The 15,966-nt window shown below is 43.2% G+C and overlaps 3 protein-coding genes across 5 annotated transcripts; 1 reads left to right on the forward strand and 2 right to left on the reverse strand.

Moving 5' to 3' along the window:
* LOC8060844 lies at window positions 2,049-3,428 on the reverse strand. The gene has a single exon (XM_021450234.1). It carries the CDS (start codon window positions 2,589-2,591, stop codon window positions 2,349-2,351), a length of 243 nt encoding a protein of 80 aa, XP_021305909.1. The 5' UTR covers window positions 2,592-3,428; the 3' UTR covers window positions 2,049-2,348.
* Window positions 4,927-6,515, reverse strand: LOC8069376 (U4/U6 small nuclear ribonucleoprotein PRP4-like protein). The gene is made up of 2 exons (XM_002438748.2): window positions 6,091-6,515; window positions 4,927-4,993 (listed from the first exon to the last, which is right to left on the reverse strand). The coding sequence occupies exons 1-2, from the start codon at window positions 6,513-6,515 to the stop codon at window positions 4,927-4,929; spliced, it is 492 nt and encodes a 163-aa protein (XP_002438793.2).
* Window positions 10,378-15,098, forward strand: LOC8069377 (ubiquitin-conjugating enzyme E2 22). 3 transcript variants are annotated; one of them, XM_002437358.2, is made up of 7 exons: window positions 10,379-10,636; window positions 13,207-13,339; window positions 13,453-13,597; window positions 13,818-13,895; window positions 13,990-14,102; window positions 14,225-14,328; window positions 14,504-15,098. In XM_002437358.2, the coding sequence occupies exons 2-7, from the start codon at window positions 13,337-13,339 to the stop codon at window positions 14,817-14,819; spliced, it is 759 nt and encodes a 252-aa protein (XP_002437403.1). In that variant the 5' UTR covers window positions 10,379-10,636; window positions 13,207-13,336; the 3' UTR covers window positions 14,820-15,098. The 3 variants fall into 3 exon arrangements, with proteins under 3 accessions (XP_021306175.1, XP_002437403.1, XP_021306176.1); XM_021450501.1 differs by lacking the exon at window positions 10,379-10,636 and adding an exon at window positions 11,351-11,517; XM_021450500.1 differs by having other exon boundaries at window positions 10,378-10,636; window positions 13,207-13,597.

Genomic DNA, 15,966 nt, shown 5'->3' on the forward strand with positions numbered 1-15,966 from the left:
TTGTGACTTTCTTCGACTCTCGAAAGGTTTGTCAAGTATCGTCTGAGTTCATGTTTGATCATTTTTACACAATGTTTATTTTCTACAACGATGTTTGATCATTGAAACTCAGAAAGCAAACAAATTATCTCTTTGGACTCTCAAAACTATTTTAATTACCTCTATGTACTTTTTCCGGTTAGAGTGGTTTGCAAAGTGGTGGTATCCTTTTTTGCTTTAAAATCAAATCAGTGGACACCCTATAAGGTTTCTAAACTAAGAAAATATCTTCAAGCTTAGAAAAATGTAAGAAAAATCCTAGAGATAGATTGGCATATGGGAAACCCAAATAAAATATTTAGAACTCATGAAAATGTCTCTAAAAGTTTCCAAAAGCTAGATTTATCTCTAGAAACATGAAAGAAATATCCAAAAAAATATGGAGAATCCTAAAAATATTTAACCAATATCTAATTACATTTCAAAAACTTCCGACAAAAAAACATGATATGCGATGTTGCATTCACGCTGGTTGCATCCCATACTTTGTTTACAATGTAATTAAACAATACTTATAGTGTTTTAGAAATTTTCCAAACATTTCTAGACACTTTTTATATTTCCCTAGAGATAAATCCAACTTTTGGAAGCTTATTGAGATTTTTTTTCATGGGCTATAAGTATACTTTATTTATGTTTCTTATCTCACAATTTGTCTCTTAGATTATTCTTGGAATTCTTATAAGGTTGAAGAATTTTTATGGTTTACAAATCTTATCACGTGTTTACTAGATTTATCTCTTAACTAAAAAGGATGAGATCACCTTAAACCCACATTTTACAAGACTCGGGTGTGTGTGGGGGGGGGTGGGGGGTTAGGGTTTGAGAGATAAGGAAGGTAAATTATCTAGTTTAGAGTTAAAAAGGAAACCTAGAATCCATAAATAGCAGATAGATATAAAATGGACTTCTTGGGGAAAATAACGCCCTACAACTCATATCATCCATCTTCTTCTACCTACTTCTTGATTGTTGCTTATCTGACCCCCATGGATCATGTCTTGCCTAGACGCCAACGCTTCCAAGAATCCACAGATTCATGATTAGGTGTCGTCCCCACTTTTGTCACCGAGGATTGACAACAATGATACGTGGCCATTTTATCAGTCGCCCTATGTCACCGGCTCATGGCCACCTCCAACTCTATCGTACCCAAACTGGGACTACTTCTTGATTGTTGCTTATCTAACTACCTACATTATTTTAACCATAGATAGCTTCAAAATTGACAATCATCAAAAATCAAACTATATAAACCTGACAACCTAAAGTCCTAAACCCTTTACTCCTAGCCCGCCTTGTTCGCTTGGGCTTATCAGCTGAATTTGTCAACCATTTAGCAATGTTTTTTTCTCACAATAGTCATAGCATATCAGCCAAACGAACAACTAGTGGCGACCAATGGCATAGGGAAGCGGCACACGAAAAGAAGGGAAAGAAGAGCAGGATGCAGGATATATATATGACACGTGAAATGGCAATGTTGTTGCCAATGCTGTAGCTGCAGACTCTGTAACATGTTGTTACACTCCTCTTAATGAAATACGGGTTAACCACCCGATCGAGAGAAAAAAATATGACACGTGAAATGGCAAGGTAGGAGGGGTGTGTGGTGGCGCGCAGGAGATTCCCGTGGCGTCCTTTTCGCTCTATAAATGGATCGACAATGACACCGGCCGTTGTGCACCAGATACAGATAAGTCCACGCAAATCCAGCGGGAACCTGCCATCACACACTTGGACTCACTTCGTAGACGTAGGAGAGGGGGTACGTCTTTTTCGCTGGGGTTACCGTGTGATCGGACTGATCGATCGAGGAGTCCGCGACAGGCGAGTAGTAGGCGACACGCACCAAGCACGACCGTACGCATACGTATGTAGCCATGTAGGTAGTGTGTCGGCGACACAAAAGCCGCAAACAAATTTTGTGTGTTTTCCCCCCTGGTGAACAAGAAAATAAATCCATCGATCGGCAGCGAATGCGTGAAGATAATAAACAAACATCCTCGGATAGCTTAACCACGACGGGCCTTCGATCTCATTTTATAGCAAGAACGCCAAGAGAGCATATATATATATCCGCACTGAAAACCGATCTAGCTAGCTAGTAGGCTAAAGTTGCCAACAAGTTCAATTTCGAGTTCAACTTCTTACCAAGACGACGGGCGCGACCACCAAAGCCACATCTGTTGGATCGCTTCGCTTCGTCTGGAGATCATCGGAGGAGTGCCGCCGGAGATCGATGATGAAGGGCAGAAGAACGGACGGACCCGGCCGGGCGGGCGACGATCGATGTCGATCTTGTTCCTCTAGTCATGGAGAATGGCCGGGTAGGTGACGAGGCGCCTGGCGCAGGCGGTGCAGGCGAACCTCCGCTTGGTCTTGCGGCAGAGCGGCAGGCAGCAGAGCACCCACTTGGCCTCCACGTCCGTGGCCGCCACCCCGCCGCCGCAGTAGGGGCAGCTCCCCGGCGCCTTCTGCACCCCCAGCACCTTCTCCTCCTTGCCGCACAGCATCGCCGCGCCCGACGACGCCGCCGCCGTCCCCGCCATCAATCCCGGCCTCACCTGTCCCTGCTGCCTCTCTCTCTCTCTCTCTGTGCAGGGACGTAACAATACAAGTAGGACACCAGCTAGCGATCGAGCTGATGTTAGAAGCAGCAGGTGTGTACGTGCTTGACTGCACAGGACGTACGGGCTAGCTAGCTGTTGTCAGCTGAGGACATCACGTCACGGGTGCAGTGCCGGGGGGGTGCCGTCTGCCGTGCAGCAGGCAAGCGCCCTGGCTGGCTGGCTGGCCGGCGATCGATTCGATCGATCGATCGAGCTGCTAGCTAGCTGTGTGTGCCGGTGTGGGGCTCGCGTGTTAACTCCGGTGGGGTTCTGGCAATGAATTCTCTCCTGCCTTTGTGGTTGGTGCGGTTGCCGTGGCTGGCGTACGTCGTCGTGTGTTGTGTGGGCGCGCGCTGCACTGCATGCCCTGCCCCCGGCCAGTGCGGCTCTCGTCAGCCGAGTCTGTCGTCGTCGTTGCCGACGGGGACGAGGGGGCCGGCGAAGCACGCGCAATCGCGCGCGCATGCATGGTGCGGCGTCCGTCGTCGTCGAGTGCGGGTTGACGACGTGAGGGCCGGGCGCGCGGGGCGGGGCGGCACCTTTGCGTGCATGGGTGGCGGGCTGGCGGCGGCGAGGTGGTTCTGCGGGGGACGGGGACAAGAGGACGCGGCGGAGATGCGCGCGCCGGCCGGGCCGCTTTTGCTTGGGCTTATTTGGATTAGGTCACATGTACTGCTTGGCCAGTGGGGGTGCGTGGTGGTGGCCACTGTGTAGTATCCCACGTCCTTCATGCGAATCGGTGCGCGTCGCTGCATGCGCCAGCGTCCAACCTCGTCATCATGCCTGTGTCCCACACTGTTTGTCCGAGTATATGTATGTATTATATTAGCTTTAGTTTCATATACCTTTATATTCTCGTACTGTGGAGTACCTTTTTTTTGCGACTATATAATCTCATATACCTATACAGATAGAGATCATTGATTGAAATAAAACTTGAACCGCAGAGAGCCACATCATCGTCGCTATCATTTTAGCAAAAACGGGTTGAAAAAAAATCACTATCACTTTAGCTGTATGATCTTAGCTAGAAAATTCAACCGTGGCCATTTAAGATCTATATGCTCTGTCTTTTTTTAAAAAAAATATATACAGTACAACACAGACACTCATTGTTCGTTTAGCTCAAGCGAACAAGGCACAACTAGCAGATCATGAGATTCACAAAGTCTCATAAGCGCCTCGCTTTCGACGGAGATGTCGCCTACCACTGAAAGCATAGTGTCATTAAATCCTAAAATATTTTTTTAGAAAATGCAAACACTCGTACCAAGTCAAGGATTTAGACCCGTCGAATGATCAGATTTTACCACAAAGAATCTAAGCATCTTGTACTCTCCTCACCTTCTATATATAACCGATGAGACAAAATACATATTTGTGGGAGAGAATTCTAGCATTTCATTGCCATGCCAGCGTACCGCCCAGTCGGCCACTTCTTCTGCCCTAAAAAATCAATCCAACCCCAAGTGCATACCCCATTCCAGATTAAACTCTAAACATGTTCTCCTTTACACTTACAACCATATCAAGGTCTAGGAGTGTCAATGCCTCACCAATCACGAGTCACCAGCATCAACGTCTCGTCTCGTGGACACAGAAACTTTATGGAGTGCATGAGCTTCCAAGGTGACGTCGGGCTTCGTCACACGGGGACGACGACGAGTCTAACACTGAAGCCCCTAGGTACTCCTCAATTGATTGAATTAGGCATGTGGTCTAGAAGTTTTCAATAAGTGAGGACCATTAAGATTATATTAGGATTTAGGATCATTCCGAAGTATATTCTCATAATCCCATTATCCCACTGTCATGAATCACTTGTTTACGTATCAAAATATCCCGTCACTATTTTGGTATATATATGTGACCAAACATTAGAATGAAATCAATTACATATCTTTTTAACAAGATTTTTGCTTTGATTTAATAGTCATTTAAACATAATTCTTAATTTCCCACAACAACTCACTGGGATTCATCTAGTTTGATCAGTGATAAAACTAAGTTTGAGTGGTTTCTTTTTCATGTCAATCTCGCGAAGTTTTATGGCACAGGTACCAACAGTACCACGTCGGGTTTTATATTGGTAATTGTGACAATGTGTAAATAAAACTCTTTTATAAATTTCTTTTGTATTTGACTTGTTAACTCACAATTTTGTTGATGTGCCACAATATTAAATGAGAATACCATGTTAAGGTTGATCATAGCTTGTCTTAAACAACCTACGTGTCTATTGGAGTTGCTCCTATAACATATCCAACTGATTCATTCAGAGGCGGACGACCCAATAGGGCAGGGTAGGGCACTCCCAAGATGAATATATTAAGCCTATTAATCTGCAAGACAAATTAGGTGTGTCACATTGAGTATTCGGGTAGTAATAATAAATCAAATTATATGCAGCAATCCGTGAGACAAATTTATTAAGCCTAATTAATTCACCATTAGCAACATGTTTACTGTAGCACCACATTATCAAATCATGGACTAATCAGGTTTAAAAATTTTATCTCGCAAATTAATCGTAATTTATACAAATGATTATTTTTTAGTCTATATTTAATACTCTATGCACGTGTCTAAATATCTGATATGATAGAGGCTAAATTTTAGAGAGAGGAACTATACAATGCCGCATCATTGAGAAAGACGATGATCCTGAACCGTTGCTTTGGGTCTTATCATCTTATGGGCCTTGGGCTTGGGCTGCCACCTTATATGACCATATGGGCTTGGTTAGTTCTAAATTTTTTTGTAAAATAAACAATGTAGCATTTTCGTTTGTATTTGATAAATATTGTTTAATCATGGACTAACTAGACTCAAAAGATTCGTCTCACAAATTACAGATAAATTGTATAATTAGTTATTATTTTTATCTATATTTAATACTTTACTAGCAAAATATGTCCGTGCGTTGCAACAGGGTATAGAATTTATTATTTGATAATGTACACTTTTTGTAAAATTTAAATGAGTTTAGTCCAACCTTGAATCAAATAAATATAACCCCACCAAAACAAACAAAACTATCAAACTAATATCGGAAATCACCTTGAGAAGAAATAGAAAAAAATCATGTCCCATAAAAAATCGGAAATCTTCATGTACAGTGGAGGAAAAAGAGTAAAATATGATATAAAAATATGTATAGAAATTAAAAGGGGAAGAATATTACGTAAAGAAAGCATAAAAGCATCACATGAGGGAACAATTCCATCAAACAGCACGTCAGATCAGTTCACTTTTTATTGTCGCTCAGTGCAATCCAAAGCAAAACCAGCGGCGTAGTTAGTGACAAAAGCCCATAGCCACAACCGCCACATAATAATACAATTAATAGGTAACAGTTCTCAACATCCTTTCATCACATCATTTGTTTGAGACATACATGAACAAACATATGTAATTCCGTATAATTAAGAGGAAGTACCTTGTGGCCAGCATTGATGCATCACAAGAGAAGGAACAGCCGATGAGAGGGCGATCATCTCCAATCTCGCTACACTCCAGGACAAACTCCCCAGCCTGCTTCACGACGAGTTCGGCCTCCGCCTCTAGGTCTTCATCGAAATCCTCGTGGCAGTGTTTGGCCATCTCAATCCTGGCCTTGGCACGGGGCAGCGAGTACTGTGCAATGTCGACACGCGCCTTGAGAAGCTCCTGCGTGCCCTTGGTGAAGAAGGGGTACTGGATCTGCTCCTCCTTGCCGGTGCGTGCAGCGTGGTCGTCCCCCTGCGCGCGGAGGAGACGGTCGACGTGGCCATCAGCCTCGAGCCGGACCATGAGGGCTCGGAGGCGGTCGTGGCGCTCCATTTCGCACTCGCCAAGGCGGCAGAGGCAGGCCCGCACGGCCATGGCGTAGGCGCAGCGCCGCTAGAGGAGCTCCTGCACCGATTGCTGCTCGTGACGCTCCCACGCGGCGCGGTGGTCGTCGGAGACCTTGTAGTCGGCCTCGCCTCCGCCCTCGGCAGAGGAAGTGGCGGCGGCGAGACGGGGATGGGAGCGATTGGCGGGTGGACGGGGACGGAGAGCGAAGTCATGGGAGGAGTGGGGGCCGGGGGCCACAAATTTTTTTTTTAAAAAAATTGCTTTTCCTCAATTTGGTAATATTGCAACGGAAGAAAAACATCAAATAACCCTAGAAAGTGATGACATAATGTTACATATCTATTTATATTTATCTTTTTTATAAAATTTAAAGTCCATAATTTATTTTATTGATAACCATAACATCTATGATATTAGATAGTTAATATTTATATAAATATGTAGCTTAAAGACATATTTATTTAATAATAAAAATAGAAAATAGTTAAATCTTATCTCACTCTAATATTACCTCTTAATATGCCTCATTATTATATTAAAACATGAGAAGTTTGATGTTAGCATTATTTTTTTAATTTAGATTAGGATTGCTATGAAATATGAATCAAGCATCACATTAAATAGGCTACCATTAAATTTTTATAATAATTGGAGCAAGATAACTACAATTTTAATTTTACAGTAAAAAACATAGGCAAGCATTTCCAAAAAAAAGTGTACTAAAATTTGTGATATTTTTTGTTTACTGCATGGATCTACATATGTGGAGCTGAACAAAATTTGTTTTATAATTTTTAGATTTTTCTATGAATTACTATGTATTTATTAATTTTCAGCCGATTTAAAAAATAAAAGAAAAGTTAATTGGAGATTTTACATTGGGAACCTTAGAATTTTTTTTATTTTTTTTCTCTTCCATCGTAAAGATTTTGAGTAATATGAGATTTTGCATTAGGAATCTTAGAATGTTTTTTATTTTGTTTTTGCCCTTCTAGAAACGTGAACATTGGAGGGAGAAGGCGATCCTAAACCGAACACGGACAGGATCAGGAGCAGAAGAAAGTATTTGGCAAACTGAAATTTTGGCTTTTTATAGATGGGTATAGATATATGTGCCGTAAGATTCGATGTGATAATAAATCTAAAACTTTTTACAAAATATTTTGGGACCTAAGGCCTTGTTTAGTTTGCAAAATTTTTGGGTTTTGGCTACTGTAGCACTTTTGTTTTTATTTGACAAACATTGTCCAATCATAGAGTAACTAGGCTCAAAAGATTAATCTAACAAATTACAGGTAAACTGTGCAGTTAGTTTTTATTTTCGTCTATATTTAATGCTCTAGGCATGTGACTAAAGATTTGATGTGACGGGAAATCTTGAAAATTTTTATGAACTAAACCAGGCCTAAACAAGGCAGTCCGCCTCTTCTTTCCCGACCACATCTACGCTTCATGTTTCCGATCACAAATCCGCAAGAGTCGTGCCTGCAGTCTTCCGCTAGTCTACCTGATTCAACTTGCAAGATGGTCCATGACGACGTGAGGCACGTGAGCTGAGTTCACGGCCGCCCATCGGCAATGGAGAATCAGTCAATCGATCCCACAACACAGTAAGGCTACGTTCACCTGAAACTCCTTTTTTTTTCTATTGTTGTTTATTCAATTTGTTGGTCATCAATTAATTTGTCTAGTGCTTGGCTTAATACCTTAATAGTGTGTTACATTACATTGAGGTGTTGATCTTAAGAAGATTAATAAAATATTTTAGAAAAAAAAAGATAGACAAATACAGTTGTCTAGATGCAGCCGAAGGCTCCGTAAATCCAAAGCCAAACCAAACATCGCCTTTTAGCCTTGTTTGGATTGCAGTTTTCATCTCATAGGAATTTCAGCCTTGTTTTGCTGATGTCACGGTCCGTTTGGAATGGAGAATATTACAACTTCCTTTCCCAGAGGAAAGGTTTGCTTCCCTTCTCAAAACATAGGAACCAAAAATTCAATCTGATCTATTGGTTTTTCTTACTATCGCAAAGTCCGAGCCAAAGCGCATGACCAACAACGCAAAGTAGATGTCAAAGGGTTCACGGCGCAATGACAAAAGTCATTGGTTTGGGGCTTCCACTCAGGTTTCAAATCCTGGATGCGACACTTTATTCTGAATTTATTCTAGGATTTTTCGGCGCTATGCATTAAATGGTAGGCGACGTGCCCGTCGACAGCGAGACGCCTGTGGTGACTTCGTGAACTTCAAGATTTACCGACTCAGTCCTTTAAAGGTGCTCATAGGGGTAGGATTTACGTACGTGTGTTCATACGGATGAGTGTGCGTGTGTGTTGAGCGTCTGCGTTGTACTGTGTAATATAAAAAAAAACAACGCAAAGTAGATTCTAGTTCACATGAGGTTAGGTGCTTTTAATATTTTTTTTATCATTTAGTTTGCACATTCCTATATTTAAAATTCCTATTCCAAACAGCTTGCTGAGTTGCTTTCCTGTATTTTTTTCCAATCCTCTTTTTCACACTCTATTTTGCACCATTTCTTTCCTGTATTTTTTCCAACTCTCTGTTTCCACACTCTATTCCTATTTCCTTCCTCTATTTTCGCACCATTTCTATATTTTCAGTTCCTCTATTCTAAACCGGCATAGCATTGTTCGGAATGGAGGAAGTTCATAGGAATGCCAAACCTGTGTTTTGCTATACGTTTGGTAGAGAATCGGCAAAGAACTTCCCATAGGAACGGTGGAGAAGCATGCACTTTTGCAGGAAACCAAAATGAGCTCCAAGTCGCTCATCTTAGCTGGCTCTCTGAACATGCTTATATTGCTAATTGAACCTTCACAGCGACGCAACGTTGACATTTCCTGCTTCAGCCTGCAGCTCGTATCCATGGCACACGAAATAAAAGTTTTACGTTAGTAGGTATTTCTTTCGTCCCAAAAATATATGTTATTTTCGCTTTTCTATAAATAACTTTAATAAAATATATATTAAAAATGTTAATATTCATGGTACATACAGAGTAATTAGTATCAATAGAGAGAATTTTTATTTTAATTATTTAATAAATTTATTTGAAAATATAAATGTTGCATGTATTTTGTACAACTCAAATCAAACCGGCACATAAACCAAAAAGGCAAAAACGATAGGGCAGAGAGAGTATAGAGTAGTATGGCTTTCTCTCTCTAGCTTTGTGCTATGTTCTGAACCAGTCTATATTCGCTTAAGTATTCAATTAGTATAAAAAGTTAATATTGCAATCAGGTTTCAAAGTTTACTTCTTTTCTTTCATGCAACACCTTTCTTAAAAAAAAACTTATATTTTTTCATTCTTTCTTGCCACCACGTTTCTTTCTTATACCTGTGTTTTTCTTCAGTTTTTGTGTTTTTTATTCCTTTTTAAGGATACATTTAAAGTTTGTTTGGTTCTTCTTGCTAAATTTTAGGAGACCAAAACTATTGTTGACTTGGTGACTAGTGAAACTAAACTATTTTTAGTTTCTTTTGAGTCAGTGTGTTTTAAAGTTTAGCTACTAAAATACTTTTATTTTTTTGAACTTTATGGTACCTTATTTTTTTTCCTCCACCATTGGATTCGTTCACACGCAAAAGAATTTCCTGGCCACTGTCAGCGCTAGATCGCTCCTTGTCATTTCACAGGCCTTGCAGTTCCCCACGACGGACGAACGCAGATTCGTTCCCCAACGGCTACCACGGCCACGCACCACAAAAGTACCAAACCCAAACGGCAGGCGCGTCGGTGCACGGCGCCCCCACGTGGACCCGCGGCATCCGCGCCGCTCCAGGCCTGGGGCCCACCCGGATTCAACGGTCGGATCTCTCGTCCCTATCATTCACCGCTCCGGTTTCAGACAGCAGTTGGTTCTCATCAAAGCTCGCAACCACTTCCGGCCCCTTCCCTTCCCTTCCGGCCGCCTCCCCTCCTCCCCCACCTCCCAAATTGAAATCCACCCGCTCCTCCCCGCCTAGGGTTCCGCTTCCGCTTCCGCCCCCGTCCGTCCGAGCACTACCCAAGCGGCGGCAGCCGGCCCTTCTCGTCGCCCTCGAGACTTCCCTACCGCCGGAAGTCTCAGTTGCACGTTCGGCCGCTCCCCTGCACTGCCGGGCCCGCCCATCGCCTGAGGTAAGCGCCTGCAGTCATGCACTTCTACTGTTCCGGTCGATCGTTGCCCTCGTAGTGCGTGGGCCTCGTCCCCGTGCCGCCGGAGGGCGTGCTCAGGGGTGAGGTCTAGCAGAGCCGCGTACCGCGGAGCGAGCGAGCGGCCTATTCCTTCGACCGGGGCCGAGTTGGTGGCCGGTCGATTTCTCAAGCTAGGGGTAGAGCCGATGTCCAGCCGGTTTCAGATCCACCCGCTTAGGCGGAGCCACCACTAGGGCGAGCTAGGGCGCCGCGCTAGGTCCCCATGGCCGGGCACCCTATCCCTCCGCAGCTGGCAAGTGGCGAGGCCGAGGAGGCGAGGACGATGCTGTCGCCGGCCGCGGTGAAGACGCGGACGCACCTCGCGCACGCAGCGAGCCAACCTCATCCGCGTTGGGCCTCGATTGGACTGGGCCGCGGCCGTCCCTGGCCAGCCTAGGCCAGGCGCAGATGGGGAACCGGCGACTCCCGTCTCCCCGCGCACCGCTCGCCGCCTGCCCACCTCGTCTGCCCCTTCCCCCTCCCGCCAACCGCCTCGCCCTCGCCGCCGGGCGCTCCTAGGCGGCCAGGCGCCAGCGCTCAGCGCCTCAGCCGCTGGCCAGCCCATACGTGGCCACGCCGCCAGGCCCCAGTCCCCAGCCGCTTGGCCACCGGCCAACCACCAGGGCCCAGGCGGCCCTGCAGCTGCATGCTACAGGCTGCTGCAGGGTTTTCAGATTTTGGTTTGGGGGACTTCAGAATTTTGGTCATTTGGTGATGGATGGGAGAGCAGATGAAGCCATTGTGTGTGGGGGAGGAGATGAAGCTGGAGATTAGACAGTAGACACACATTTTCAATTCCACTAAGAAGCGTTGTAAGAAACTAGGTATTGCCAAATTTGTGCTTGATTATTTGATTTGATTACTTTAGTCAAAATTTTATAGTACAAGTTCGCCCTAGGTCATTTCTCAGGCTGGATTCGCCTCTGTCCACCCACACGGTGTTTCACTACTGTAAACGAGCGTTGATTGTTTGGTCGATCGATTGGCCTCGCATTTCCCCAGACCTAATTTCTGGGCAGGAACATTTCTGAATTCTTAGATAGTCCCATGTTCTAGCACACTGCAGAGCCTGGATGGCCAGGCAGGGGTTTGTGTGGCTCAGGCTGGTGCATGTGCCCACTTGCGCTTGTGGATGTAAGGAGGGAGGGAGCACTTGGCGCTTTTCAGTGCCCATAGTAGTGTCTCATTTTGCTGTGGTCATGATATTATTCACAAAGTTGGCTTGTGGAAGTGGTTCATTACTATATTAACATAATTGTGGAAGCATGGGACTAGGAACGTACTGTTTGTAGAGCCAAATTTCCAACTACATGTTCTTGCCAAAATAGTTTGTTGGGGGCAATTTATTGAAGATGTGGATATGTGCCAGTAATAGCTAGTTGCAGGCGTTACTGAATGCTTCTTTTAATTCTTAGAAGCATTGAATTACTACTGTGGAACTTGTGTGTGCATGATTTTGAGAAAAGAAATTGGTCTCCCGAACAACCCCCCTCCCACACAAATCCACAATCTATTGCATTCTCCATCTTTTAAAAGTCCCACGTACTATTTTGCACACCCCCCCCCCCCCCCCCCCCCTATCAGATTGCAACTGTTTGACACCAGCACATATCACCATGAAGAAGTAATTCAGCTGCCATGGCCAGCAGTTACCCATCGCGTAGAATACTGTTTTATTCATTTCATAACTATTGTTGTCATATTTGAAAACAATTTCTATGTACTTTCTCACAGTTCATTATTTAGTTTCATAATAATATTTTGAGAGCTCCAATATTTGAAGAGGGTGACTGGCTCTGCACATGCACAATCAGTAGTTTCCTTCATTTAGTGTTGGCATGATTTTAAAGCTCTCTTTCAGGCTACAAAATTATCCACATCTAGCTCACAACTAGTACTACTAAAACTACAGTTCAGCCATATACACATTGCCTGGCAGAACACAGTTCAGGTAGCAACGCATTGGTGCCAACATATCTCTTCACACGAATTAAACTGAAAAAATGAGTTCCTGCCCAAGTTCTGAAACTTGTTGGAGCAGAGCTGTTGCTGCTCTGAAAACTAGCATTTCTGAAGTACTACAGGAAGCAAGCAAATGGTGTAGATTCCATACAAATTTCATTAAATCCAATTTAATCAGATCAGTAGTTCCTGACGGCACTGGAAAGCAATACACAAAGATCATTGTCTTTCCTAGCATTCAGGAAGTACAAAAAAATACAGATTATTGAATTTTAAAAGCTAGAGTCGCCCAAGAAGGGAAGAAATAGCTACATGGAGTCCTTTTACGTTTTTTCTTGTGTTGCTCTAAGGAGGGGACAATGATTGCTAATTTTGCAGAACTTTCCTCTTTGATCCTTGGATGTTTGGGTATTAACTTATGCTGTCAACACTCAACACCATGCAGATGATAAATTGGGCTTGTGTAGATCAAAGAAATTTTAGTAACGTAGGTATTGTGCTTACCGTAGTTAAGTATTATACCTGAAATGCTGATACACTGGTTTCTGTAGGCTCTTACGGTGCCACGGAGTTGCAACTGCACGAAGGCCTTTTGTGGTCACAAAGGCACTATTGTATTACAACAACAGTCCTAACTGAAGTAATAAGACATTTTTGAAACTGTCTGCTACCATTGCTTCCATGGTGAGCATTGCAAGTTCTCAAATTTTAAGGATTTTCTGTGCTGTGAAAGAGAATCATTACAACTCAGCAGTACTGTATCCCATGATTCTAATGGCATGTCTCTGACACTGAAGGCAACCAATGAGAACCTCCCACCAAATGTCATCAGGCAATTGGCTAAAGAACTGAAGAATCTTGATGAGTCGCCTCCAGAAGGGATTAATGTGATTATCAATGATGATGACTTCACTACTATTTTTGCTGATATTGAAGGCCCTGGTAATATTCTTTCAAGATGCTTTGTTGTACCATGCAAAATTTTTTGGCCTTCATCTATTGAATTTGCGTGCCTTATGTCGATTGATGATCATGCTTACACTAAGTATTGATGAAGCCTTTTCCTTCTTGGTGTGCATATATGAACATGATTTGTTAATAGTTTCCTTTTCTCACTATTTTTAATAGTATGTCTTAAAATTTTAATCTGGACATCGTGCAGCTGGAACTCCATATGAGAACGGAGTGTTCAGGATGAAGCTATTATTGTCTCGCGACTTCCCTCATTCTCCCCCAAAAGGTAGTTATCTTCTGAGATTTCCAAAGTTCTTCCTTTGTCGAAGTGAAGCTTCAGTTGAAAATATGTTGACTATTTGTCCTTATTTGATTTGCAGGATTCTTCTTGACAAAAATTTTCCATCCAAACATAGCTACTAGTGGCGAGATATGTGTAAACACACTGAAGAAGGATTGGAATCCTGGCCTTGGATTAAGACATGTTCTTCTGGTAAGATTGGCGTTCAACACACACAAACAACTACTATGCTTTTGATAGTAGACCAGCTGGATATGTTGCCATTGTCCAACATGGTTGAAACATACTGAGTTGCTTGTTGGCATGCCTTGTAGGTAGTGAGATGCCTTCTGATTGAACCATTTCCTGAATCTGCACTTAATGAACAAGCTGGGAAGATGTTACTTGAAAATTATGAGGAATATGCACGGCATGCAAGGTCAGCCTTTTAACTTACTTTATCAACTTGGAGTGCTCATATCAGGAACCTTTGATTCTTTATGCCAGCAATACTGACACTACAGCAATTATTTGACAATCAAGACCATATCACTTAATTGTTTTTTAGATCTCTGTCCTCGTGGCTGATTATTTCATTGTGCTCCATAATGCAGGTTATACACTGGCATCCATGCCCTTAAACCTAAGAATAAGTCCAAGACTGGAGCTATATCTGAGTCGACCACAGCTCTGAATGTCGACAAGTCGAGTACTGCTTCCAGCGAGAACACACCATCGATGCCACCGGCCGTATCGACCTCCACTGCATCCAGAGCATTTGGTACGAATTTGCAGGATCAGAACCCTACTGTTTCTGATCCTGCTGTAGGAGCCGCGGCGGCGCGAAAGAAGGATGGCCCAATGGCCTCCAAAGTTCCTGTTGATAAGAAAAAGATGGATGCGCGGAAGAAGAGCCTGAAGAGATTATAGGCGGAACTCTCCTTGGAAGAAGAGGGTTCATAGCTCGAAATTCATCAGATGCTTAGTGAAGCTGGGAGAGAAACAATAGTTGAGAAGCATCTGATGACCTGGCTTTCGGGAGAAAGGGACCCGGGGCGGGGCCAAGAGTGAATAATGTGAACTGCTGGTCCTTCGGGACAACTGTATGAGCAATATCCAGTCATTTGGAAGAACACTTGCCTACTTCCTTTTGTTGTTTCCCCTTGTCTCATCTGATGCATTCAATCAACATTCAGGTTTCAGTGCGTACTCCGCGTACATGTGCTTCCGACCTACCTGACCAATTGTGCGTCAGATGCTCAGTGCTGGCTGCAAAACTATGCCTGTATACGTGGTGGTTTGATGTGCTGCCTTTACCTCTTTGGATCGTGGGCAGCGGTTAAGCCTGGTTAAGCCTTGTTTAGATGCAACTAAAAACCCAAAATTTTATAAGATTTTCCGTCACATCGAATCTTGCGGCATATGCATGGAACATTAAATATAGATAAAAAAATAAATAATTACACACTTTACCTGTAAATCACGATACAAATCTTTTAAGCCTAGTTACTCTAATGTTTGTTAAATAAAAACGAAAGTGCTACACTGTTAAAATTCAAAAGGTTTTTAGATCTAAACAAGACCTAAGTCATTCCACAAGATCTTTCTCTCTTGTCTTTTTCTCACCCGAAGTTCAGTCTTTCTTCCTTTTTGCTAGACGAACCATATACGCGCTCTTAGACCGCGCGCATATATGCGCGCTCGAGATAAATATTTGCGGAGATTAGGAAAGATGGGGAGGGAAGATGCCAAACTATTAGAAAAAGTTTTTTCTTATTTTGCTAAAAAAGTTAAGGATAAGAAAACCGAATGATAAATTGTTGGAGATGGTTAGAGCAAAAACTAACATATTGCACTTGTACTCATACGTCACTATGCTGTAAAATCTCGAGACTGGAATTTTTTTTTGGGGGGGGGGGGGGGGGTGTAAAGAACCAATCACATTCAAGTGATCCTATCACACGGATCGTCCTGTAAAACACCAACATCGCCCATCAACGGGTCCGTCATTTATCTATACCTAGTTAATTTATGATTAAATAATATTTGTCAAATACAAATAAAAATATTATGGTGC

The sequence above is a fragment of the Sorghum bicolor genome, chromosome 10 (genome assembly GCF_000003195.3).
Source record: "Sorghum bicolor cultivar BTx623 chromosome 10, Sorghum_bicolor_NCBIv3, whole genome shotgun sequence".
NCBI classification, from domain to species: domain Eukaryota; kingdom Viridiplantae; phylum Streptophyta; class Magnoliopsida; order Poales; family Poaceae; genus Sorghum; species Sorghum bicolor.

What these genes read in the sequence shown, in the direction of transcription:
- LOC8060844 (XM_021450234.1), bottom strand. Translation starts at nt 2,591, where the DNA reads ATGGCGGGGACGGCGGCGGCGTCGTCGGGCGCGGCGATGCTGTGCGGC.
- LOC8069376 (XM_002438748.2), bottom strand. Translation starts at nt 6,515, where the DNA reads ATGGCCGTGCGGGCCTGCCTCTGCCGCCTTGGCGAGTGCGAAATGGAG. An exon ending in GCATCAATGCTGGCCACAAG is followed by an intron (nt 4,994 to 6,090) that starts GTACTTCCTCTT and finishes TTTGTCTTGCAG; the next exon opens with ATTAATAGGCTTAATATATT.
- LOC8069377 (XM_021450500.1), top strand. Translation starts at nt 13,435, where the DNA reads ATGTCTCTGACACTGAAGGCAACCAATGAGAACCTCCCACCAAATGTC. An exon ending in CCCTCATTCTCCCCCAAAAG is followed by an intron (nt 13,896 to 13,989) that starts GTAGTTATCTTC and finishes TTTGATTTGCAG; the next exon opens with GATTCTTCTTGACAAAAATT. An exon ending in GATTAAGACATGTTCTTCTG is followed by an intron (nt 14,103 to 14,224) that starts GTAAGATTGGCG and finishes CATGCCTTGTAG; the next exon opens with GTAGTGAGATGCCTTCTGAT.